At 52.0% G+C, this 25893-nt stretch overlaps 1 protein-coding gene across 1 annotated transcript in view; it reads left to right on the top strand.

Annotated features, from left to right (window-relative positions):
- The window catches only part of LOC138515905 (alcohol dehydrogenase 1-like), a 300767-nt gene that overhangs the window by 54641 nt on the left and 220233 nt on the right, over nucleotides 1-25893 (top strand). The window contains exon 3 of the mRNA XM_069630667.1: nucleotides 2481-2622. Within this exon, the coding sequence (XP_069486768.1) occupies nucleotides 2481-2622 (142 nt within the window). The remainder of the gene's footprint in view (nucleotides 1-2480; nucleotides 2623-25893) is intronic.

Raw genomic sequence — 25893 nt, 5'->3', positions numbered from 1 at the left:
GCAGTACTCAGAGGCGGATGGGGATGAAGAAGTTACTCACACATCAATAATCAAAACCACTTAGAAAGTTTGGCAAAGTGAGTTTCTGTTTTATCATCAATTATCTAAAATAGGGAGCACATCGGGCATCATCCGATGCCGCACAGCTCGATCTCGAAACTTTTCATAAAAAACAGATATTTTATAACAAAAAATCATCACTGCTGACGTCATACTACGTGGCAAGCTACAAACCTTATGAGTACCTGTGGTTAGCTCTCAGTGAACATTTAAGTATACGTTCTATATAGCCACTGGTTATAATTGGGTGCTTAAGTCAGGTGGGCATCAAAACCCACCCCCAATAACTGTTCATCATTGTCATCACTAAATACACGACAATTTATTGGTTCTTCAAACTATAGGGCTTTTCATTACACGGCTCACTGTGATTGGTTAGGCACCCTTGAACCCCTCTAAAATATTCCACATGCTAGCAGCACGCAGGCGACCATCCCAGGTGCATGGAAGCTCGGCATGATCATGCCTCCCCTTCAATTAACCCACTATCCATCAACCCTCCTTCAGTCAATCAGACAATTAGGCTTTTGAACTTGGCCTTACAACTGTTGAATTCATCTGGTAAATAAAGGAAGTATAGCTTCACTCTGTCTTCTAGTTTCGGCACAACCTGACCCAACCTATTTCGATCTCACCCATGTTGCTTGAAGACGACTAATTTCGAGCCATTTGCAGCATATAATCCTATTAAATGATGAACTGTAGAAACCTTAGTGTTTTTTTCATGCTGCTTCAAACAGAGGAGTGTTCTTTTCTCACATTCCTTGTAGCCTTCTTGACAGGCATCAGTTTCACTGTGGTCTTTTCTCCTTGGTTCTGGGCCAGCCCCATCTTCTCTAAAACTTGCCTTGCCATCAGTAATTTCCAACTGCGCCACTCATCTGAAAGTCTTTTTCTTGTTCATGAGATTTCAGGCCTGATTTGAAGTGCGCTGTGGAATCATCCAGCTTCTATACATTCCTATGCTTATATATTGGTGCACCGCCGCAATCTAATTCACCTCGTAGCAAGCCTTATGAATACTTTTCCCAATATGCGTTTCAGCAACTGTACTTGTGTAAACTGATTTACATATTCTTCAGCGTTTCTATAGCATGAGCATCTTCATCTCGAGCAAAAAATGTTGCTCATCTGTACCTGCTGTTCTTCAGTTCTTAGAGAATACTGTTACGTTTCTTCTCTTCATTCAACCTCTAGATACGTCAACTCCTTTTTCATGTGACTACATCAGGCTACTCTTCTTGTTCAAATGCTCATTTCTTCTGGTACTTCATCCAAAAGAATACTAAGGGTCTCATTACGAGCATGGCGGTAGCCATGCCTGTATGGCAGGCACTGCTACCGCCATGCTCGCATCCGGCACCGCCTCACGCGATTGGGCAATAACCGGACCATTACGAGATGTGTGGGCCGGTAATTGCCCATTCGCGGGAGGTGGTAATGCCAGGCTCCGATGCCCATTCTGGCCGATAATAACGGTGCTGGCGGCATTACGACCCGACGGGCTGTCAGGAACCCATGAGCAGGACTCGTAATGCGGCGGCCCAGTATGAACGGTGCCGGTGCCTTACCTGCACCATTCACACCGTGGCCACCAGCCTCATAATGAGTCCCTATGTCTTTGTGCATTTAGGTAGGGTTTTTCTCAAAGGATATCTTGTCTCGAAGGATCTCTGCAGTATTCGTATATTGACTGGAACTGCACAGGCCATCATATTTGGTTCCCAACGAATAGGCAACATAGGGGCGGAGCTTGGAGTGAGGATGTCTGACTGTACCTCTACTCTACAAAGCCTCAAATGTAGATCGTGGGACACTGGCTCTTAGAGAGACACAGGTCTCTGCCCAGGAGCTTCTGTTTAAAGAAATAAATGTTTACAAAAATGTTTGTTTTACATTTTAATATAGGGGTCAGAAGGGAGACTGCAGTGGTTGCATCTACAACCGCTAGCGACCCCAAATGACGTCCCTGTTTTTTTCTGGTTTTTTTAACATGTTGCATAAACAATGTTGCATTTATTGATTTTCTGTGAAGTCACACCGTAGGGCAAGACCTTCCCAATTGTTAAATGAATACAATGGAATGCCCAGGGTATGGCAAATAAAAACACGAGGAATTGACTAGTAATTAAACAATACAAAATAGTACTGATCACTGGGAAATGGTCACTGACTCTTTGTGCAACTACATGCAAACCTATTTTAAGTTTAACTCATAGTCATCAGAATGTTCTCAAACATACCATTTGCTCAAATATTGCAAAATAGACAGCTTGAATATTTACTGAACCTTTGGAAGTGAAATTAGTTTTTTGATCTAAAGGATGCACATTATTCAGATCTGGAGCTTTATTTTTAACGTTACTATTATATTTGTACATACTGTGCCTATTGATGTTTTCTTTTTTTGTTTTTCACAGATTGTGGCAAGTGGCGTCTGTCGCTCAGATGAACATGTGCTTAATGGCACTCTCCCCATTCGAGCATTTCCTGTGATTCTAGGCCACGAAGGAGCTGGAATTGTTGAAAGTATTGGTGAGGGAGTCACTGGAATCAAACCAGGTGAGCAGATTTTATCATAGCATTATTGTATTCCGAGATAGTGTTGCTGCATTTTCTGAATTCCCATCAGAGCACTGATGTAAGGGGCTATTATGTACACAATAAAGTGGTGCTGTCTTGCATGTGTTCACTTGTATGACAATAGTGAGAGGGCTGAAGAACCTGCTCCAGGAGTTGCTCTGTGGGTCAATCCAGAGACTTTGAAACTCTCCCCATTCCTCTTGGAAGTTTCCACGTGTTCCTGGGCAGAGTTATTATGAAGCACCAAGTGCCATAATAGACTGAGAGTGTGCAACATGCGCACTGGTACACTTTCATGGTGCCCAGACAATTAAAGCTTTAATGGTTTGGTGAAAGGTGCTAATGGTTTGTCAGCATTGTTTAAAAATAAAAAATAAATAAACTAATCTATTTTAGGAATTTAAAAAACATGCTTGTGTAAGATATCAATGATATTTTGAAGTTTTCCTTGTTGGTTAAACACTCTAAACCTTCTGAATGTGTTTTGTAAAGATGGACTTAGTTTTATCACAGTTAGGGCATTGTAGTACGCTAGCAATATTAAAGTATCTGAAACATGTATGAAGTTTTGAACAAGTTAGAGCGAGCAAAACATATTTAGGACTTTTTTACATTATCAATGTGTTATACAAACGTTAAACATTAATGTGACTTTGTAAAACATTTGTATTCTATTTGTATGGTTATCGAAGCTTGAAAGGCCTGTTTGAATAGTTGATATTCTTCATTTTACCATGCTGTGTTATATTTCAAAGTGTTTATATTGCGCTATATCACCATCACAGTTGACTCAGATCAAAAAGTAGCACATTGTTCCCTCCCAGAGGCTTCCAGACCATAGTTTGGAAAGGAAAGAAAAAGTGGAGGAAGCGAGTGAGAAAAAAAGGGGTAACAACGGATGAACAGGGAAACTAGCAGGCACAATGGAGAAGGGCAGTGTGTGTGAAAGTTTGGGTGCCCGATGCTTCAGTTAGCGTTGAAGAGTTATGCAGAAAGTTCACAGTAAGTTCAAAGGTGTTTGTAGAATGTATTTATTTACTGTGCATTTGTAAGGCGCTTTCACATCAAGAACTTGTGTTTCATAGTGCCCTCGAGGGCAGAACTGATGGTATACACGCATTTCGTCGACCACTTTTTCATCGTGGGACTTTTCATCGCCGACCCTTTCATCACCAACATTTTTTTTTGAAAAATGTGAAATTTTTTTTAGGGGCGGGTGTTTGTGCGGGTTGGGGTTGATTATTTAAGTAAGGGGGGATTGGGGGTGGCGCAGCCCCCCTTAAATAAAATGTTTAAACAAATAAAAATGTTGGCAATGAAAGGGTCGGCGATGAAAAGTCCCACGATGAAAAAGTGGTCGACGAAATAAAGTAGAACCGTAGTGATATAGAATATTACACATTGTAGTGTATGGCTTTGTGATGAATTCCAGACGTGCTGCATGACTTCTTGAAGCACACCAGCTTTCTTTGACCGAGAGTACATTTAATATCACCCACTAATCAACCTCAAGAATGTTAAGTCTGGGACTACCAAGCCTATGTGTAATCTTTTTGAGGTTTTTCCAAAAGTAGACCTCTAAGCTCTGTGACCCATTAGCATAGTTGACTTGTTCATTTGGTCACAGAAGGAGTAAACACAGATCATTTGACAAGATGCGCCATGTTGCATGACTGATGAGACAGTGATCAGAGGAAGAGATGTCAGGCAATCCCCATGCCTGGCCGGTACCCTGGCATAGCCCTCACTACGTACTGTAGCCTACCTGGCTGACTGCACCAGTCTGGAAATACTTGTAGCCTGGAGAGTCTGAGTGCATAGATCCAGAGGTAGGGATGAGATGTTAAACTGGCTACAGTCTTTCGAGCCAGACCCATAAATTACCTAGTTTCGTGTGTCATTACATGGCCAAGGACTGTACCCCAGGACTTGCTTGACAGATAACACCCCTGCCTCATTGTCCCGCACCATTTTCTCTCAGTGCCCTTTCCATACAGACGCGTGGAGGCTGAAGCTGGCAGCAGAAGCATAGCTCTTAGTATTGGCCTTCCCAGAACCTGAACAAGAGTCAGCCAGTACTATCAAAGCCAACGTGAGATTAGTGTGTATGTCAAAGCTTGGCTCTCCCACTATGTATTCGAACAGCACGGTCTCCTTGCTGGTGCCCCATGAATCCTGGAATGGGATGGGCAGAATCCTGCACTGTGTACCCTGTATGGGGTACATATTCCTATGCACCCCGAACATAAATGTAAGCCTTTGCTAGGATTAAATATCTGTGTCACATGTGAGCACCTGTCGACGAACTATAAAGAGAAAAGGAGGCATGGCAGGAGATTAAGAATGCAGGAAGGGTTTATTGGCAGTTATTGTGAAGGGTGAAATAACTTCAATTGGTTTGGCCCAGAGCCTCTGAGAATATGGTACATCATGTACGGGTCAGAGGCTGGTAAATATTCTCATGGTCACTGTCATTTCAAATACACAAAGGCGTTTGTCATTTGAGTTCATCTTAGCACCCAGTGTGTTAAGGGTGACAGCTGCATGATACATAAAGGGCATAACCTGGCACCTCAAAAAGTATTTATTATATGATGAGCAGCCTCAGTCATTCGGCAAATGCTTTGTAAATTAAAACATAATTGAATTATATAGCACCTCATACCTGCATCCAACTGATTCCAAATGACGAACAAACTGGTCGAGAGAAATCGTCAAGCCTTGTCAAACACACACCACTATATGACCACACAAAATATCTTCATTTTCCAAGTCCCCTGAGTGTAAAAACGATTGCACATGCAAATTGTAAAACGTGTTTACCTTGCTTTTATGCTCCACCCCATATTTCTGGACAGGGTGCTAATGGCTTGACTTGATGCATGACCAACCAGGTATAAGGAATCGCAGCTGAGCCTGGTAAATCATATAGAGTGAACATGTGATAGTATTTCCCACCTTAATTTTACAATTTGAAAACACGCCTAATTAAATAATATTTACACATATAAATACTACCTGCTACTAGTTGTTTGAGTAGACGCTAGGATTTACACAGTAATCCAAATCAGCAAATAAAGCAATGATAGCACGGGACACGCCAAACCACAGTTGCCTAAGTGCACTAAAAAAAGTAGTGGAACTATGTTCCGTCATGGCCTGCCCCCCGCTCCCCACAAACCCCAGCACCGCGCCCCTCTCATGCACAATGCAAACCCCCAAATACACGCGCCTGCTGTTTAAGGGACCTCCCTTAGGGTCAGTCGCTTCTCGAAGAAACGAGTTGGTGGTAGATCTCTTTCTTCGACTGGGGCCTCCCTCTGGAACAGCGAGGAGAACCATCTCCAGTTCCAGAAGCACCTCAAGACCTTTCTCTTTCCTTCTGTTTTATCTCTTCCTCTCCCTTGCTGATTTCCTGTCTGATACTGCACTGGTCACCTGGCTACCCTCTGATTTCAGGCCCAGTTTCCTACCCGCCCAGTAGCACACCCGCACTACCTCCCAGCAACCTTTGCACTTGGGTCTGTATCTGTAACCTAACAGTCCCCCTACCAGCACTTTTAGACACCTGCTGTCTGCACTTACCTTTCCACCTGGCACCTTCTGGCAGCACTTCTTTTTATTGTTTTGGTCCCATGTACAGCACTGCCGCCTCCCCTTTCCCCATGTGCTTTTCCCCTCCCCTTGTCCGATCTCAAGGTAACTTGGCCTAGTAAGATCGTTGTCTCTGTCCTGCCTCTGTTCCCCCTGCCTTGCCTCGCCGCGCCTTGAAGCAATTGTGTATAAGCGTGTTACAAATGCCATATCATATACTCACTTACTTCACAAAAAGTGCTTACCAAAGTTAATTGCATAAAAAACTCACATCATAATCTTATACCACAAAATTAAAATCAAGATGCAGTTTGAGATCCAGCACTTTCAAACCTTTGAATTTCTCAAGATGATTTAATGACTACCGACATTTCCGCAGTGTGGTAGTGATAACTGCACCGCGGTTTGCTTCAGTGATTAAATGGCCCTAATATAGATCAGTCTACTTTGCGTCTATAGTTTCTCTAGGGCTCATCATTTACTGGTGGCCACTGCCATGCATCCTGTGCACTGTTGATGATCTGGCATCTGAACTAGTGCAGTTTCTCATGTGTTCCCCTCTAGAAATGTTTTCATTCATATGGCTTTTTATCAACTTTCTCCTGAAATGTGTGCTCTAAAATTTACCATTTTTACCTATTATTTTCAAACATTTCTCGTGAGGGAAATCTCCTCTGAGCCTTCCTAAGTGCTTTGAGGCTGGCTCACTTTGCTCACGTGAAATAATCGCTTGAAGTCATTTGTTTTCGTCATAGCTCTATTAGTGCAGGCGAGGCGCTTTGAAAGCATACTCATTGTTGCTGTCAAAGCTGGAGTGAAAAAGGCACTTCTCCTTCCATTTATCGGGAGAAGTGAGACTGCTTTGAATCTATGCTTTGTGCGCTGTCCCCACTCCCTAATTGTTCCATGTGTGGGGCAGTGGTCAAAGTGGGTGTGAGTCGTTGAGAGAAGTGCTCCTCTACTTTTTTAAATTATGTTTTACTTTTCCTATACTTTTATTTTAAAACTAAACTGTTCTGGAATGATTTTTTTTTAAAATACAAGTGTACGAAGAAGTTGAAATTTGCAATCCGGGACACAATTTTACAATACAAATTCTGTTGTCTCACTACATGCAAGTGACATGTTGCCTTATATAAAGCACACAAGAGTTAATCTAGGCTCTTTTATTGAAATAATTAACAAGTCTGGCACAATTTCAGGTATTAATATAAACTGTGGGAGGTCAGAGTTACTACCCCTAAAACCGAGTGCAACAATTCTTACTTTAACTTGCATTTTGTATATTTTGAAGCCTTTTGCATTATATTTGTACATACCTGTTTACTGCATATCTATGTAAGCCTTGCATTTTGATTCTATCGCGCACTTTGTATATTTTGAAGCCTTTGCATTATATTTGTACATACCTGTTTACTGCATAACGATGTAAGCCTTGCATTTTGATTCTATTGCGTCCTATTACCTCTGGGTCTGGTGCGCGTAATAAGTGAATAAACAAACAAACAAGAACAGGAGAGGGCCTATGGTTCATTTGGCAAAATATCAAACATTAAATACCTGGGTGTGACTGTTTCTACAAATGAGCAGAAGCTCTATTTTAAGAATGATATCAAACCCCTTGAACAGTTAGACCGTAATGTTAAAAGGTGGTTTCAGCTCCCTAACTCCTTTATGGGTAGAGTCGTGATTATCAAAACGCTGCTCATACCCAACCTAATGTACATATTTGAAAATATGCTGATAATCCCACCCACATACTTTGAGAGGGTTGGGGGTTTACTTCTTAAATTAAAATGGGCAAACTAGATCTTGTGTATATCCTCAACAGCAATGGGCCTAATTCCGAGCCGGCCAGTGCACCGTAAAAGTGCCAGTAATAACATTTACTGGCACTTTTACCGGAATGGCCAACTACAACTTTGCTGGTCGGGGTCAAGGATTTACCTCCAGATAAGTGCTGGTGGTAAATCTGACCCTTAGTAGCAATCAACTGCCTTTATGACCTGCACGGCCAGTAATAGAGGCAAAATCTGGACTCCATGGAATGGGGATTTAACACCCTTAATGGCACTTGTAATCTACCAGTAAATCCGGCCCGGCAGACCAAGGAAATTACGTTTGCTTGATTTACCGCCGCAATACTGGAAAACTTGTAGTAAGGCCGATTAATGTCTCTTTCATGCGAAATAGGGGTCTGGTAATACCAGACATGAAATTGTACTTCTACATAGCACAGATACAGTTCTCAGCTTGGTCACTAGGGCTTAATACTGAAACACCACACTTATTGATTGAGCACAATGCATGCAGACCTTCCCCGGTACCAGCCCTGATATTAAGGAAAGTTAAAAAAACACGGGACAAGATCCAATCCTCGTATGTTACATGGAGGGCGTTATGACAGTTGGACAGATCAGTTGGTGTCAATATCTCCCACTCACCATTGTTCCCATTGTATAATGACTCAGCGTTGCTGGTTACATTTGAGAGGTAGGTACAAACACAATTTTCAAATCCAGGCATTACAACGAAAGGGGATCTCTTTCCGGTAGGCCAATTTATTCTGCTTGACCAACTCTAGGAGAGAGGTACAGTGAATAGCCTCAGTATGTTTCTATATTACAGATAGAAGCTTGTACGAATAGATCTTATAGTGGGATTCCTGGGCTGACCAACAACCTTGGTAATCATGCACTCCCTCACAGCAGGGGCGATGTCCTCACATCTCATCTTTAGCATATACAGTAAGGTAAAATGCACAAGAACTACCAGGCCTCTAGCAGCTAGAGCGAGAATTGACACAGCACTGTGGCTAACCCAGATGCGTCTGGCATGCCAACAAACGTGAAATATGTCATTGAACCTCAGGCACAGATGAATAGACTTGAAGTATCTATACCAGTCATATTATTCATTGCACAAGATCCACTCATAAAATCCCACAGTACCAGATGAATACATCATATATTGGAGTGAGCAGGTAGATGTTAGGCACCCCGCTTGGAGATGTGCCCGAGTACATTCATTCTTCACTGGGATCAAAGATACAATGGGCCAAATTATGAATCAAGAGCTTGCACTAGATCCAAAGCTATCGGTGTTAGGTATATTTCGGTTTAAACCTGCTGAAGAGGTGTGATTTATGAATTTAGCAGCGATAGTGGCGAGTCAATGTGTAGCCTAAGCACTGGGGGCTAAAGCGGCACCAAAAATGGAAGTATGGATAAAAGACTTACAGGGTAATTCATAGAATTTCGCAGAAAAGTGTCGCAAGCGGCTGGCGCAGAGTGTCCACGTGCGATTGTCTGCGCCAGGCGCGTGCGCCTAAACCGATTTCCGCGCACAGCGTATTCATGGATTTTAGGCTCCCAAACCAGCCGTGGCGCAGAGTATCGCAGCGACCCTGCAGCAGCGCCAGTAACGCCCCCAAGAACGCCCTTGCGCAAGGAAAAGCCATCAAAATCGCTAAATCATCGCAAAGGGCTGCGCTAACCCTGGACCAGTTTACAGGGCTGCCAAACAAGGAATGCAAAGCGGGTAACGTACATATCAGGGGTACGCGGGAAGTTTTACATGCGATTAGCCAGGGTACGTGTATGACAGGGGTACGCGTGAAGTTAAACACGCGATTAGCCAGGCTACGTGTATTACAGGGGTACGCAGGAATTTTCACATGCGATTTGGCTGGGTACGTGTATGACAGGGGTACACGTGAAGTTTTACACGCGATTAGCCAGGGTACGTGTATTACAGGGGTGCGCGGGAATAATCACACGCGATTTGGCTGGGTATGTGTATTACAGGGGTGCGCGGGAATTATCACACGCGATTTGGCTGGGTACGTGTATTACAGGGGTGTGCGGGAATAATCACACGCGATTAGGCTGGGTGGGTCCTCACAGGTGTTCCCTGTACACCCTCCACGGCCCCTGCAGGCAGCCCACAAAACAGGGGACTACCCTGCACACCTGCTCATGTCTCCCACCCCCCGCCCCCCCAGCAGTGTGGGGCACCCTCCACCAGGCCCCCACTCATGTCTCCCACCCAACCCCCCCCCAGCCACCATGGCCAGCCCCCACCAAGCCCCCACTCATGTCCCCTATCACCCCCACCCCCCAGCCACCATGGGCAGCCCCCACCAGGCCCCCACTCATGTCTCCCACCCACCCCCACCCCCCAGCCACCATGGGCAGCCCCCACCAGGCCCCCACTCATGTCCCCTATCACCCCCACCCTCCAGCAGTGCAGGGGCAGCCTCCACCAGGCCCCCACTCATGTCTCCCACCACCCCCACCCCCCCAGCCACCATGGGCAACCTCCACCAGGCCCCCACCCATGTCTCCCACCACCCCCACCCCCCAGCAGTGCAGGGGCAGCCTCCACCAGGCCCCCACCCATGTCTCCCACCACCCCCACCCCCCAGCCACCATGGGTAGCCTCCACCAGACCCCCACTCATGTCTCTCACCACCCCCACCCACCAGCCACCATGGGCAGCCCCCACCAGGCCCCCACTCATGTCCCCTATCACCCCCACCCCCCAGCCACCATGGGCAGCCCCCACCAGGCTCCCACCCATGTCTACCACCACCCCCACCCCCCAGCAGTGCAGGGGCAGCCCCCACCAGGCCCCCACCCATGTCTCCCAACACCCCACCCCCCAGCCACCATGGGCAGCCCCCACCAGGCCCCCACCCATGTCTCCCACCACCCCCACCCCCCAGCCACCATGGGCATCCCCCACCAGGCCCCCACTCATGTCCCCTATCACCCCCAACCCCCAGCAGTGCAGGGGCAGCCTCCACCAGGCCCCCACTCATGTCCCCTATCACCCCCACCCCCCAGCCACCATGGGCAGCCTCCACCAGGCCCCCACTCATGTCTCCCACCACCCCCACCCACCAGCCACCATGGGCAGCCCCCACCAGGCTCTCACCCATGTCTACCACCCCCCACCACCCCCCAGCCACCATGGGCAGCCCCCACCAGGCCCCCACTCATGTCTCCCACCACCCCCATCGCCCCAGCAGTGTGGGGTACCCTCCACCAGGCCCCCACCCATGTCTCCCACCACCCCCACCCCCCAGCCACCATGGGCATCCCCCACCAGGCCCCCACTCATGTCCCCTATCACCCCCACCCCCCAGCAGTGCAGGGGCAGCCCGCACCAGGCCCCCACTCATGTCTCCCACCCACCCCCACCCCCCAGCCACCATGGGCAGCCTCCACCAGGCCCCCACTCATGTCTCCCACCACCCCCACCCCCCAGCTACCATGGGCGGCCCCCACCAAGCCCCCACTCATGTCTCCCACCACCCCCACCCCCCCAGCAGTGTGGGGCACCTTCCACCAGGCCCCCACCCATGTCTCCCACCACCCCCACCCCCCAGCCACCATGGGCAGCCTCCACCAGGCCCCCACTCATGTCCCCTATCACCTCCACCCCCCAGCCACCATGGGCAGCCTCCACCAGGCCCCCACTTATGTCTCCCACCACCCCCACCCACCAGCCACCATGGGCAGCCCCCATCAGGCTCCCACCCATGTCTACCACAACCCCCCACCCCCCAGCCACCATGGGCAGCCCCCACCAGGCCCCCACTCATGTCTCCCACCACCCCCACCCCCCCAGCAGTGTGGGGCACCCACCACCAGGCCCCCACCCATGTCTCCCACCACCCCCACCCCCCAGCCACAATGGGCATCCCCCACCAGGCCCCCACTCATGTCCCCTATCACTCCCACCCCCCAGCAGTGCAGGGGCAGCCCCCACCAGGCCCCCACTCATGTCTCCCACCCACCCCTACCCCCCAGCCACCATGGGCAGCCTCCACCAGGCCCCGACTCATGTCTCCCACCACCCCCACCCCACAGCCACCATGAGCAGCCCCCACCAGGCCCCCACTCATGGCTCCCACCACCCCCACCCCCCAGCAGTGTGGGGCCCCCTCCACCAGGCCCCACCCATGTCTCCCACCACCCCCACCCCCCAGCCACCATGGGCCGCCTCCACCAGGCCCCCACTCATGTCCCCTATCACCCCCACCCCCCAGCCACCATGAGCAGCCCCCACCAGGCCCCCACTCATGGCTCCCACCACCCCCACCCCCCAGCAGTGTGGGGCACCCTCCACCAGGCCCCCACCCATGTCTCCCACCACCCCCACCCCCCAGCCACCATGGGCATCCCCCACCAGGCCCCCACTCATGTCCCTTATCACCCACACCCCCCAGCAGTGCAGGGGCAGCCTCCACCAGGCCCCCACTCATGTCTCCCACCACCCCCACCCCCCAGCCACCATGGGCAGCCTAAGCTGGCTGTCCCTTTTCAAATAAAAATCAATAAATGATAATCCAAAAAAATTTCTTGCTAAGTTCAACTCCATAAAAAGGAAATGAAGGGAAAAAAGAAATAGAAAACCATTGCTCCATGGGAAAAAGTATTCATAGTAAAAAAAATTTCCAAATCCAAAGTCCAACTATGTACAAAGTATTCAGGGTCCATCATCCCAACAGAAGAAATGAAACCTACCAAAAAACCTAAAATGGGACTATATACAAAAGGTGGAGCAGTGTCCGTCGACTCCAAATAAAAATAAACTATAAAGGAAACCTATCACTAAATAACTATTTACAATGGCGGCGAGCCAGTCCTGCGGCTCACTTAGTGGTGTTCCGGGCCAGGGCATCATCGAACTCCTCGTCTATGTCCCGGAGGCGGTCCTGTTCCATGGCCCGAGGGACCGCAGGGACGCCGACATGTTCACCTCCAACTCCCTGAGGATTGCCTCGAGGCAATCGGCCCGCCTCAGGGCCCTCCGCATGGAGTTCTCCGCCCTGACCATCGTGAGCCGCGCCTCTTCCGCCCGCCGCCGCTCCGCATCTATGGAGTGGCCCAACCGCTGCCACAAGGAAGACACTTCCCGTCCAGGGTCCTCCTGCCCTCCGGCCGATGCCTGCCCCTCCTATGTTGAAGGCCCCGAGCTATCGTGGCTCCCACCTACAGCCTCCTGCTGCTGCTGCTGCTGCTGTCCATGTGCCCTGTCCGATGGTGCCTGCACATCCTCCTCCAGCTGGGGTGCAGTCGTTGATGTGGCCACCCCTGCTGGACGTCCGACTCCCGACTGTGGCAGGGATCTGTTGTCCACCAGCCTGGCCGCACGGTCGGAGGCAGCTCCACAGGGCACCCAGGTGACACATGGGTGGGAAGATGGCATGGAGGACGACTGGGGCATAGGGGGTTCCGTGGAGGAGGGCGTCGGAACAAGGTCCAGGAAACGGAGGAATCCAGCCCTGGTGAGCTGTCCCAGTGGGTCAGCGCAGTCAACGAGCCATGCGAGAAGACGTGCAGACTCATCATGAAAAGACTGCAGGTCAGCTCGCATGGCCCGTTGACGCAACGCCACCCCACCCTAGACAGGCTCAACCTGGTGCAGGATAGCCACATCCGCAGGGAGAGGAAGGCCAGGTGTTGTAAGCCAATCCCCTCTCTGAGAACGGGTCTGGAGGTAGGCATCCCCGCTGGTGCAAGATGATGCAGTGACAGGAGCAGGGACAGGATTGCACACAGGCACCTCCGCGGCGGCCTGTGCTGCCTCCTGTCCCAGATCCTGCACTGCACCACTAGCACCAGTGGAATCCCCACCTCCAAACCCCGCCTCTGTCGCTTGCACGGCCTCCTCCTCCTCCAAACCCCCCACCAACCTGGATGACTCCGTGCCATCTTCCTCCGTTGGGCCCTGTGGGGTCCCAGCTGCCCCTTCTGCTGCCGAGGAGTCCAACTCCAACCTCCGCCTCTTGGACCTCCCCTCGGCAGCTGCGGCCTGGGACACGGCACCGGACTCCTCACTCCCCGACGAGATCAGAACCTGGGAGGGGATCCGGGCCTTGCGTCTCTGGCTGGTGGTGCGACCCCTGCCGCTGTGCTCCACAGCACCTTCTCCGCCCTCTTCATCAGTTGATGCTGCAGACAGGGAGAAAGAAAACACAGGCATCAGGGCACTGTCCAATGGACTCATACACACATGACAGTCATACATGAGTGGCATTGGTAAACCTCAGACACGGCATCACAATCCCCAACACACATGTCATTTCAACTTGCACACATGAGCCATACCACAGCCATATTGCAACTGCCAGCACCATCCATTCACATACAACAGCATGAGCAGCCAAAGGTCATCCACACATCACATGCAACATAGGGAGTACACTACACATGCACACACACCACCAAACTTGCATGCATGTGTACACCTCCGCCAACTGTCGCAGTGTTCCGATCGACATCCATGTCACACCTGACAATCATTACTCCACATCCTGTGCCATGCAAGCCCACACACACAAGCACCATCCATGTGTCACACATGAGACCCCTCGCATGTGTCACCCTCATGGCCCTGTACACCCCCCCTACTTGCCCACATAAAAATACATGTTCAACCTGCACACTCCTGGCACACCACACGCTCAGCTTACAATCAGTATGCATGTACACTTACCGCTCGACTCCAGACGGGTCTGCCTCTCAAGGACCTGGACGTGGAGCGCTGGGGATATGCGTTCCAGGACCCTCATCTGATCTTCCGACAAGTGGCCCCGGCGCCCCTTAGAATCCGCTGCCTTCAGAAGGCGCCGGGCCTTGTTGAGGGTCCTAGACCTGAAGTCCTCCCAGCGCTTCCTGACACGTTCGTAGTCGCGGACTGCCACCTCCTCCACGTTGATGGCAGTCACGATGTCCATCCAGATCCGAGTCCGTCCTTCCTTGTCGGCGCGCAACCTTCCGAAGAGGGCATCATACTGCCCCAGGACATGCTCCACCAGGACACCAACTTCGGTGGCAGTGAAGCTGGTGCCCCTCTGCCTCCTTGGCCGGGGGTTGCCACTGGTGCCAGATGTTGCAGTGCCCGACATGGCAACCCCAGAGGCAGGAGTGGGTGGGCAACTGGGTCCTGGGGCTGGGCTGTGGGGCGATGGAAAAGCAGTCGGGAGTCTTCGATTCCAGCAGGGGTGGTCACAGCAACAGCACCCCTGGCTGATGTGCAGGCAGCAAATGGCAGGGCACGTGGGCAGCAGGCAGTCAGGCAGCAGCAGATGGCAGGTGGGAGCATGCTCAGGGCTCTGGGGGGAAGTAATTTGGCCTTCTGGGCAGGAGCGTGGTCTTCCGTGTGTGAACGCGTGGCCAGCTTGATACAGAGTGATTTTGCACGTGAAAATCCAGCACGTCTGCGTGTAATTCGAGGAAAGGCCCTTAGCGCGTAAGCGCGTCAGCACACGTCTGTACATTCATTGGCCCAAAGGCCACCAGCGTATGCGCGTCTATGAAGTCACGTGCACGTTGAATATGGCACACGTTTGAAATGTTGCGTGTTAAAAAAATGAAAGACACGTCCGAGTGTCAAAGCGCGTAATTGGTGGAAATGGCCTTAGCGCGTACACGCGGAAGTGATAAAGCGTGTAATTGGTGGAAATGGCCCTACACGCGGAAGTGACAAAGCGTGTAATTGGTGGAAATGGCCCTAGCGTGTACACGCGGAAGTGACGCTGGACGTGTGGGCCTGCATAAAAGATACGTGTGGAACACCATTTCCTTGTACGTGCTTTTCGTGGAGAGCGAGAGGGTGAAATCTGTACTTCTTGTCGTTTCACACGCGATTTACTTCACAGCGTTTCAAGTTCGTACTCCCTGTTACCTCTAACAGCTTTTTCTCTTTTTTCTCTTTTTCTGGTTTTCCTTGGCCTGTTCCCTCAAACAGCATTCCCTTCTACTGTTGTCCTGTCTCCTCAGACAGCGTACAATTCTTCTTTTGGCGGGGGTGTTGCCAACGCGCACACGCGCTTCTTTTTCACGCTCTTTTTCCTGGCAGACGGTAAGTCACGCACGTATCTAACATCTGTGCTTGCCCCGTGTGTAGCCTACCCCTTCAGAGGTCATTCTAGGCTGCGTGTGACACGCATACGTTCATTCTTGTGTTACTGGGTGCCACAGCGTAGTGCAGGGTTTTTTTCCGCACACGTGGTCTAGGAGGGGTTGCGTACACGTCATCTCCCTTTTTTGGGCTTCCTGTGCGTTGCGTGACCCGTCATCTTTCCCCAGGGGTCACATTCAGCTTTGCTAGAGCACTAGGGTACAATTACCATCTGGTACCCAACCCCTTTGACCCCCAATTGCCCAGGACAATAGTTTACAGCCACTCCCATACGCACATTAACATCAGTGCCATGGTTGGGAGGCGAGGAATCCGTAAGGGTGGCAAAGGCGGACGAGCCACAAGTGGTGGCCGTGGTGGATCCGGTAGGGGACATGGTTGTTACTTGCAGGGTGACCCTGTCCCCCCATGTGTGGAGGACCAGTCAAGGGCACCCATAATCCCCCCCCCCGTCCCCCCTGGTTGAGGCCGATGTGGCTGACACCATCCATGCTCAGCCCTTGTTGGACCAGCCCATTGTGGCACCAGACCTGGCTGACTCCATGGCTGACTTCCAGGTCAGCAGGCCTATGACACGTGCGCTGGTGCACGTTGATGTCATCAGGCCACGTGGATCAGGGGCAGCAAGGTCATCTGCTGCCCCAAGTAGGCAGGGTGGAGAGGCTGCAGGGGCAGCTGCGGCTCCATCCACCCCAGCTCTCACACACCCAGCCAGGACAGTGTCGATCCTAGTCCATCCTGCTGACATTCACCCTGACACCATTACACTTGAGCCAATGCCTGCACCAACTCCCATGCTGAGTGTGCAATCCCACACTCCTGATACAGAGTCCACCAGGGCTCCTGCCCCTAGTGTCCAGAGCGGCGTAGGACACTCAGGATCACCACCACCTTCCAAGCGGAAGAGGAAGAGTGCTCGTCCGGCACAGGCTGATGCCCCAGACACGGCTACACAGTCCGGCCCGTCGAGGAAGCCCAGCTTCACGGATGCCGAACTGAATGCACTTGTCGAGTATGTGTCCGCACATGATAACGAAATGGTCATTGTTGCAGGATCCAAGACCACACCTGCACAACGCCAGGCACACTGGCAGACCGTTGCAGACATCGTAAGTGCCCTTGGAATCGTGAGGCGCACAGCCAATGATTGCTATAAGCGCTGGAATGACCTAAAGCGCAGGGCAAAGAATAAGCTGGCCTCAAGTCATGCCGCAACTCTAGTGACTGGAGGTGGGTCTCCAGTAGAAGACATGGAACTCACTCCACATGAGTCAGTCGCTGGGACCTACATCACGGAGGAACAGATCCAAGGCGTGGGAGATCTGCCTGATTATGAGGCATTGTCCGGTGAGTGCACATGTATGTGTGTGTCATCCATGTGCATGGTGTGTGTGTGAGGGCTTCTGTTTGTGTGCCATGTGAGGTGTGTGCGCCTGAGTCGTTTGGGTCACCCATGTGCTTCATGCAATACATTCTGCGCAGCAGCATTTGGCCATAGCAGTATCCCTTCTGCCAACAGGAGACATCTAGCCCAACAGCACGCCAGTTGCCCTTGAAGTGTCACCTTGCCACAACATTGTTGCTTATTTTTCTCTGTTCATTCAGGCAGATTGTTTGCATTCCACCACTTTTACTAGGCATTTCTCAGTCCTCTAGTCACATGTCTGACATGGCTATGGTAAAGTGGAGTGACTTTGTTACCTGGATATCATTTGTTTAGACATGTCCCTGTGCAATCGGACCATTTTGGACTGGCAGCTCAAGGTGAAAAATCAGACCGGTTTGAATTAGAAAAGCTATTACATGAGGGAACTGGACTGAATGAATAAGTGCTGCCCTCCTCTCCATCTTCACTCAATAGCAATGGTACATGCCATCTGTGTGATGGCATGTGTATTTAACCTGGCAATCACAGGCCAATGTGTGATGCCACTGCCAGGCAGCATGCAGAAAATGTGTTAATCTTCCATCTTGGTGTCATCAGTGTGTGCCATTTGCCTACCCTTCATACGCAGTGAGGGTGCATGCATGGGAGGGTTTTAGTCATGTGGGACATGTATCAATCAAGTACTGGTTCTGTTGCTTCTCAGCCCTCATTGTGTGCCATGGTGCTAATGCCTGTTTCCATTTGTTTGCTTTTATATCTTTGCAGGGGAAGACGCACCTGATACTGCTGGGGTTGTGGAGATGGTGCAGACCCAGGAGGGGTCTGAGGGCCGACCGACCACCAGTGAGGGACGTGGTGTGGTGGTGGGTGAGAACCCACAACTGCTGCAGGTCGTGCTCTCAAGGGGTGTCTCTGGCTGCACCTCCCCCGAGCTGTACTCAGGTGTTGATTCGGATGATGAGACCTACGTGCCATCGCAGGTGAGTGTTCCTGGGAGGGATTCTGTTCTGTCCCACCCACCTGCACCAGGGTCAGAACCCTCAATGGGGATGTCAGTGTTGGCAGGTACGCCTTTGGTGGTTACGGATGCAGGGTCACACTCCGCGACATCTGATCCTGTTCCTGGGCCAGCAGATCAGAGGGGGAATGCAGTCCTGCAGCCTCAGGCAGTGCTGGCACAGCAAGGCGCAGTTCGCCTTGCCCCAGACAGGTGTGGTGCCCGCAGACGTGGTGGCCATACGCCACCTGGCAATACTGCATGGGAGCAATCCATTTACGGTATGGCAACCCAACAGGCAGCATCATCAGAGATGATGGCTCAGGCCATGGATAGGGTGGCCACTTCCATTGTCCCCCCCGAAAGGCTGATGGAGCGACTACAGCAGGCAACCGACTCCATCTGCCAGTCACACAGGGAGGACATGTTGGCGTCCAACAGGGACAGGCGGGCGGCACTGGCGACTCTGCAGGAAGCCATCTCCATAGAGTCCCAGGGCCACAGGGAAGCCCTGAGGCTGGAACTCCTTCACCTCAGGACGACTCTTGTTGAGCTTGAGGCTTCAACAAACCGAAGGACGGAACAGCAGCTGGAGCGTCTCACCCGTACGCTCTCAGCTGAGATGCAGGCAACTAGGGCGAAGGTCCGGGCATCCCGTGAGTTGTTGCATGGGGACCTCCGCACACTCATCCTCCAGAATGAGACCTACCACACCCGCATGCTTGCAGCCATGGAGGAACAGACTAGGGCCTTGCGTGGGCTGCCTCCCATAGTGCCACCACCTCCGGATGCAGCTGCACAGGGTGATAATAGCGACAGCAGTGATACTCCCACAATAGGGTAGCCGTGTGGGCCATGAGCCCATGGAGGTGTTTTTTTTTCGCAAGATCCACACAGGTGGGTTTTGGTGTGCACCCTGTCCTCAGACCTCCTGGGTGGCCTCCCCAACCCCCCCCCGGCCCATTAATGGCCATTTTTGATTATTTTTGATTATTTTTTTTGTTTTTTTTGTTTTTGGGACAGTGTGTTGCCTTGTGTGGCTCCCGTGGGCATACGCTGCATTGTGCCTGGGCACATGCAGGCTTGTCATGTATTTGGTTCAGATGCTTGGGTTTTTGTCACACACACCCCTCCTGCTTCCCATTTCATTGGGCTTGCAAAGGGTGTGCCCAAGTGACATTGACGTACATGGTGACATTGGACTCCCACTACATGTGTGGGTAGTCTAGTCAATACTGTGCATACGTTCCTAGTGCATATTGCTGTTGTGTTGTACACTGCATGTTGCATTGATGTGTAACACATCATCCATGTCTACCTCCTAATTTGCAGGTCCTTTCCTCATGTCTACACAAGGCCCTCTACTTTGGAGATGGGGTCCATGTTGGCAGCAGTGCACCTACAACTCTACATGGCGGCAACACTGTACAGTTGGAAGTGGTGGGAGTGCAGGCATTTCCAGGTGGTGAGACTACTGATTCCTTACATTCGTAATGTTTTGTTAATGGTAGTTTTGAGGGTCAGTAACTGATAAGTGTTATTGATAAATACCTGCTCAAGTGTGTTGTTGGTCCTGCATTACTGTGAGCATTTCAGGTGTCCCGAGTTTCAATTAGGGACACTGTACTTTGTGACACTTGTGTCATGTTGTGGGGATTACTTTGTTTACCTGCACATAGCATGACATGGCATGGCGTGTCGTGTGGCGGTGCTGGGGATGGGTTGGGTGACATGGCACTGTACTCATGTTGCATTTTGCAAGTGGGTATTCATTTTAGCTGCATGAATGTGTTTTTTCATGAAACTGCATTGGTGGTGTCTGTGTAGTTAGGGATGCACACATTGTAACACTTCCAGGTGAACAATCTCAGGCTGATATGGTTTTGATGGTTGATTCTCCAGACATTCAGGATCAGTGTCAGGATGAGTCATCATTGATTGTCAGATGGTATGTGCCAGGGCAGTGTGCACTCCACAGGGGCGTGATTTCTATGTGAAGTAATTAGCCACTAGCTGTGTACGGGCTGCCTCCCCCCGTGCCCTTTCCCCTCCCATGCGCAGCGGGCGTGCATGTGGTTGGGGATGTGGGAGCACCACCATGTCCACGGCCAGGCCCCGGCGTGTTGCAACGTTGTGCAGGACACATGCTGCCGCTATGATCCTGCACACTACTGGGGGAGCGTATAACAGCTGCCCGCCAGAACGGCAAGGGAGCGAAAGCGTGACTTAAGCACTCCGAATGTGCGCTCCACTATGCCCCGGGTTGCAATGTGTGCTGTGTTATATCTTACCTCGGGTGGCGTGGTGGGGTTCCGAATTGGCGTCATCATGTGGGGGCTGAGAGGGTAGGCACTGTCCCCTGTGGAGGTGGTGATGGGTATCATTGGTGGGGTTGTGACCTTGCTCAGTATCTGACATGCATGCATGTGCAGTGGCATTCATACTCACCAAGCAGCCATGTATCGCCATGTCGCCCAGCTTCTAGGTCCCGGCTTAGGGTGGACATTCGGTAAATGAAGCTGTCGTGGGTGGACCCGGGATAGTTGGCATATACTGAGGTGATGATTCCCTTGGCATTACATACAACCTGCACGTTGATGGAATACCAGTGCTTGCGGTTCCTATAGATGTGCTGAGATGCCCTGGGGGGACGTAGAGCCACATGGGTGCAGTCAATGGCACCTAGCACTTTGGGGAATCGTGCCACACCGTAAAAATCCAGGGCGGCAGCATGCCTTTCTGCAGGTGTTCTGGGCAGGTATATATTTGTGATTGCGGACTGATGGGCGTGTAGTGATGATGTTCAAGACCTGGTGTAGGCAGCGTGACTGCGTGGCCTGTGACACCCCACCCACTATGGCACTTGTCCGCTGAAATGATCCAGTGGCTAAGAAGTGCAGTACATTGAGGACCTTCTCCAGGGGGCTGAGTGCTTGGGAGCACAGGGTGGGCGATGTGAGGTCATCCTCCCACTCACTCACCAGGTCCAGTATTATGTGTGGTGGAAACCTGTACCTCCCATACACCTGGTCATCAGGCATCCCGAAAAGGCTGGTTCTGGCTGTGAAAATTCTGGCCCTGACTATCCTCCTCCTCCTCCTTTGGTAGCCCACGGCCACTGCTGCTAGGAACGGTATATTCATCCTGGCGTCTGAGCTTGTTAGTTTTTTGCGCGCAAATTTATGCATCGCGGGTCGACGGATGCCTGCTTCCAACTGGCGTACGTGTTTCTTTGCGCGTGTTGTAGGCGAGCGTGTGAAACTTCCCGCGCAACCCTGAAATCCAGTACCCAGGCCAATAGCGTGTGGAAATTTCTGTGCACCCCGGAATACACGTGCGCTGATGTACTTGCGTGTGTAAGTGCCCGCGCACCCCTGAAATACACATACATAGGCCAATCGCGTGTACGTGGACTTTTGTCCAATTACACGTGATGACACTCTGACGTGCAGTCTTTCCACGTGTGCTTCGTCATCACGTGCTATGAGGGAAACACCCGTGCGGGTCACGTCACAGACACGCTTACGCGCTGAGGGCCTTTGGTCCAATAGAATCGCGTATGCGTGCTGACGCGCTTACGCGCTAAGGGCCTTTCCTCGAATTTCACACTGACGTGCAGGATTTTCACGTGCCAAATCACTCCGTATCAAGCTGGCCACGCGAAAACACACGGAAGACCATGCTCCTGCCCAGAAGGCCGAATTACTGCCCCCCAGTGCCCCGAGCAGCCTCCCACGTGCCATCTGCTGCTGCCTGCCTGCCTGCTGCCACCGTGCCCTGCCATTTGGTGCCTGCACATCAGCCATCTGCAGGGGTCCAGTTGCTGTGTCCACCCCTGCTGGAACAAAAGACTCCCGACTGGGATAACATCGCTCCACAGCCCATCCCCAGGACCCAGTTGCCCACCCACTCCTGCCTCTGGGGTTGCCATGTCGGGCACTTCGACATCTGGCACCAGTGGCAACCCCAGGCCAAAGGGGCAGAGGGGCACCAGCTTCACTGCCACCGAAGTTGGTGTCCTGGTGGAGCATGTCCTGGGGCAGTATGATGCCCTCTTTGGATCGTCCCGCGCCAGCAAGGACGGACGGGAGAGGATCTGGGCCGACTGTGTGGTTGCCATCAACGCGGAGGGGGTGGCAACCCGCGACGTCCAGAAGATCAAGAAGCGCTGGGAGGACTTGAGGCCCAGGACCCTCGTGAAGGCCCGGCGCCTCATGGAGGGGGGCCGGGGCCGCATGAGTTCCATCCAGATGAGGGTCCTGGAATGAGTACGCCCAGCGCTCCACGCCCAGATCCTTGAGAGGGAGACCCGTCTGGAGTTGAGCGGTAAGTGACCAAGCATTGCTGTGTGAGACAGGGCATGTTGCGGTGTGCTGGTTGTCTGATACTTGCCTGTATGTGTGACATAGGCCATGTATGCATGTATGTGTGCAGGGACATCATGGTAATGCATGTGCGACCAGTGATGTGTGAACCACATGGTTGTTGCATGTGTTTAAATGCGACATGGGGAGCCCTATGCAGATTTTACACATGAGAGCATGCCAGTCTCTGTTCCTGGACATGGGTGGGGGTGAGGGATGGGTGCTGATGCCAGGTACATATATGGTAGCCATGTCTGTGTGCCTGACCTGCGTGTCTGTGACTTGTGAATGCCATGGATGCATGACACATGTGTGTGACAATGCACAGATTCACTGATGCAGCCTAGTTATCCTTGTATCCGCTGTGTTTGGGGTGTATGAGGCCAGATGGATGTGACTGAGGTGAAGTGTGTGCATGTGATAGGCATGACCCAGGATGCATGTGAGTTCCATATCATTGTATGTTTCAAGAGTCCATTGGACATGTATGGAAATGTCCATGGCATGCACCATGCCTGTTACTGTGTGTGTTTTGCCTGGACTGACCCATGTGTTGTGGAGGGACATGATGGAAGTGTACTTTGACAGTGGTACTCATCTGCTATTGCTTCCTGTCTAGGGGACCATTGTACAGAACCCTGATGCTTGTGTTCTATGTCTCCCTCTACGCAGCGGCTAGTGAAGAAGAGACAGAGCTGTGGAGCAAGGCGGCGGGGATGCCCCCACGGCTGCAGCGGAAGGGGTGGGTGAGCCCCCACAGGGGCCTGCTACGGCGGAAGACGGTGAGGAGCCATCCAGGTTGGTCGTTTCCACAGAGGAGGAGGACGCTGCCACTGAGGCACACATGGGGCCTGGTGGGGGCATCCCTGCTGGTGCAAGTGGTGCAGTCCAGGGGCACGGGCAGGAGGCAGCACAGGTCACCGTGGAGGGGCCTGTGCATGTCGCTGTCCCTGACCCTGTGAGTGCACCACCATGCACCAGCAGGGATGCCCCGTCCCAGGCCCGTCCGCAGGTAGAGGGGATGTCCATGTCACCTGTCTCCCCTCCACCTGTGGATGAGGTGACCCGTGGCCGTATGGAGAAGGTCCTGATTGGGGTCGCGATGCGCGCGGGTGCAATTCGTGATGACGTGCGTGCTTCCCGGGAGGAGCACCGTGCCGATGTGGCCCAATTGGGATCTTCCATGTTCGGGGGTTTCCTGCATGTGTCGGCCAAACTGGCGGCCCTCTCCCTCTCCTCCTCTGGGGAGGCTATACGCCGGTCGTTCTCCTTGCCGTCTTCCGGCCCAGATGCCACCAGGGCCCCCTGTGGACCTGCCCTGACCAATGCAGCCAGCTCGGTGGGGATCCCATCCCTGCCACAGTCGGGAGTCGGAGGTCCAGCAGGGGTGGACACCACAGCAACTGTACCCCAGCAGATGGAGGATGTGCCGGCATCATCAGGCAGGGCACGTGCACGACGGCGTCGGTGGATTCCATCAGCCTGGATGCCGTCGTGCTGGTTGAGGCAGTTGCGTCGGAGGCAGCAGCAGAGTCAACGTGGTAGGCATCATGGCTCGGGGCCATCAACATCGGAGGGGCAGGCATCGGCCGGAGGGCAGGAGGACCCAGGACAGGAAGTGTCTTCCGTGTGGCTGCGGTTGGGCCAGCAGATAGGTGCGGAGCGGCGGCGGGTGGAAGAGGCGCGGCTCACGATGGTCAGGGCGGAGAACTCCATGCGGAGGGCCCTGAGGCGGGCCGAGTGCCTCGAGGCAATCCGCAGGGGGTTGGAGGAGCAGATGGCGTCGTCCCTGCGGACCCTCGGGGCCATGGAACAGGACCGCCTCCGGGACATAGACGAGGAGTTTGATGATGCCCTGGCCCGGAACACCACGGAGTGAGCCGCTGGACTTGCCCACCGCCTTTGTATATCGTTCTTTAGTTTTAGGTTTCCTTTGTTTCTTCTTATGATTTGGAGTCGACGGACACTGCTCCACTTTTTGTATATAGTTGCATTTTAGTTAGGGTTTTTTGTAGGTTTCCTTTGTTCAGTTGGGCTCATGGACCCTTGGATGTTTTGTACATAGTTCTTCATTGGATTGTTTTATTTAATTTTTTTTTATTTATTCACCATGGAGCAATGGTCTTTGCATTTATTTTTCTCTCTCGGATTGATTTTATTTTTAATGTGACTTTGGACAACATTTTTTTGGATTTGGATTTGTAGTTTTGATTTTTTTGGACGGACATGCAGCTTATCTTTTTTTCATTGCCATTGTAGTTTGTTTCATTTCATTTGCATTCAATTTTTTTTAATACAATTTTGTTTTCATACTTCACTGTCTGGTATCATCTCATTGGTTTCATGCATGTCATGTTGGGTGTTTTCCCATTCAATTGCAACCATTGTGTGTGACGGACATGGGTTCATTTGCTTTATGAACATTGGGGGTGTAACATGTAATTTCGATTTCCATGTGGGTGAATGGGTTACTTGGTAGGGCCTTTTGGCTGTGGAGGCTGACCATAACGCACATGATTGGGGATTGTGAGGACCTGGGTGCAGGGGGACATGAGTGGGGGCCTGGTGGTGCTGCCCCTGCACTGCTGGGGGGTGGGGGTGATAGGGGGACATGAGTGGGGGCCTGGTGGAGGGTGCCCTGCACTGCTGGGGGGTGGTGGGAGACATGAGTTGGACATGAGTGGGGGCCTGGTGGAGGGTGCCCTGCACTGCTGGGGGGTGGGGGTGGTGGGAGACATGAGTGGGGGCCTGGTGGAGGGTGCCCCTGGATGCTGGGGGGTGAGGGTGATAGGGGACATGAGTGGGGGCCTGGTGGAGGGTGCCCTGCACTGCTGGGGGGTGGGGGTGCAGGGGGACATGAGTGGGGGCCTGGTGGAGGGTGCCCCTGGATGCTGGGGGGTGGGGGTGCAGGGGGACATGAGTGCGGGCCTGGTGGAGGATGCCCCTGGATGCTGGGGGGTGGGGGTGATAGG

The sequence above is a fragment of the Ambystoma mexicanum genome, chromosome 6q, assembly GCF_040938575.1.
Source record: "Ambystoma mexicanum isolate Mex_15411 chromosome 6q, UKY_AmexF1_1, whole genome shotgun sequence".
NCBI classification, from domain to species: Eukaryota; Metazoa; Chordata; class Amphibia; order Caudata; family Ambystomatidae; genus Ambystoma; species Ambystoma mexicanum.
This window is presented reverse-complemented; position numbering and strand designations above follow the sequence as displayed.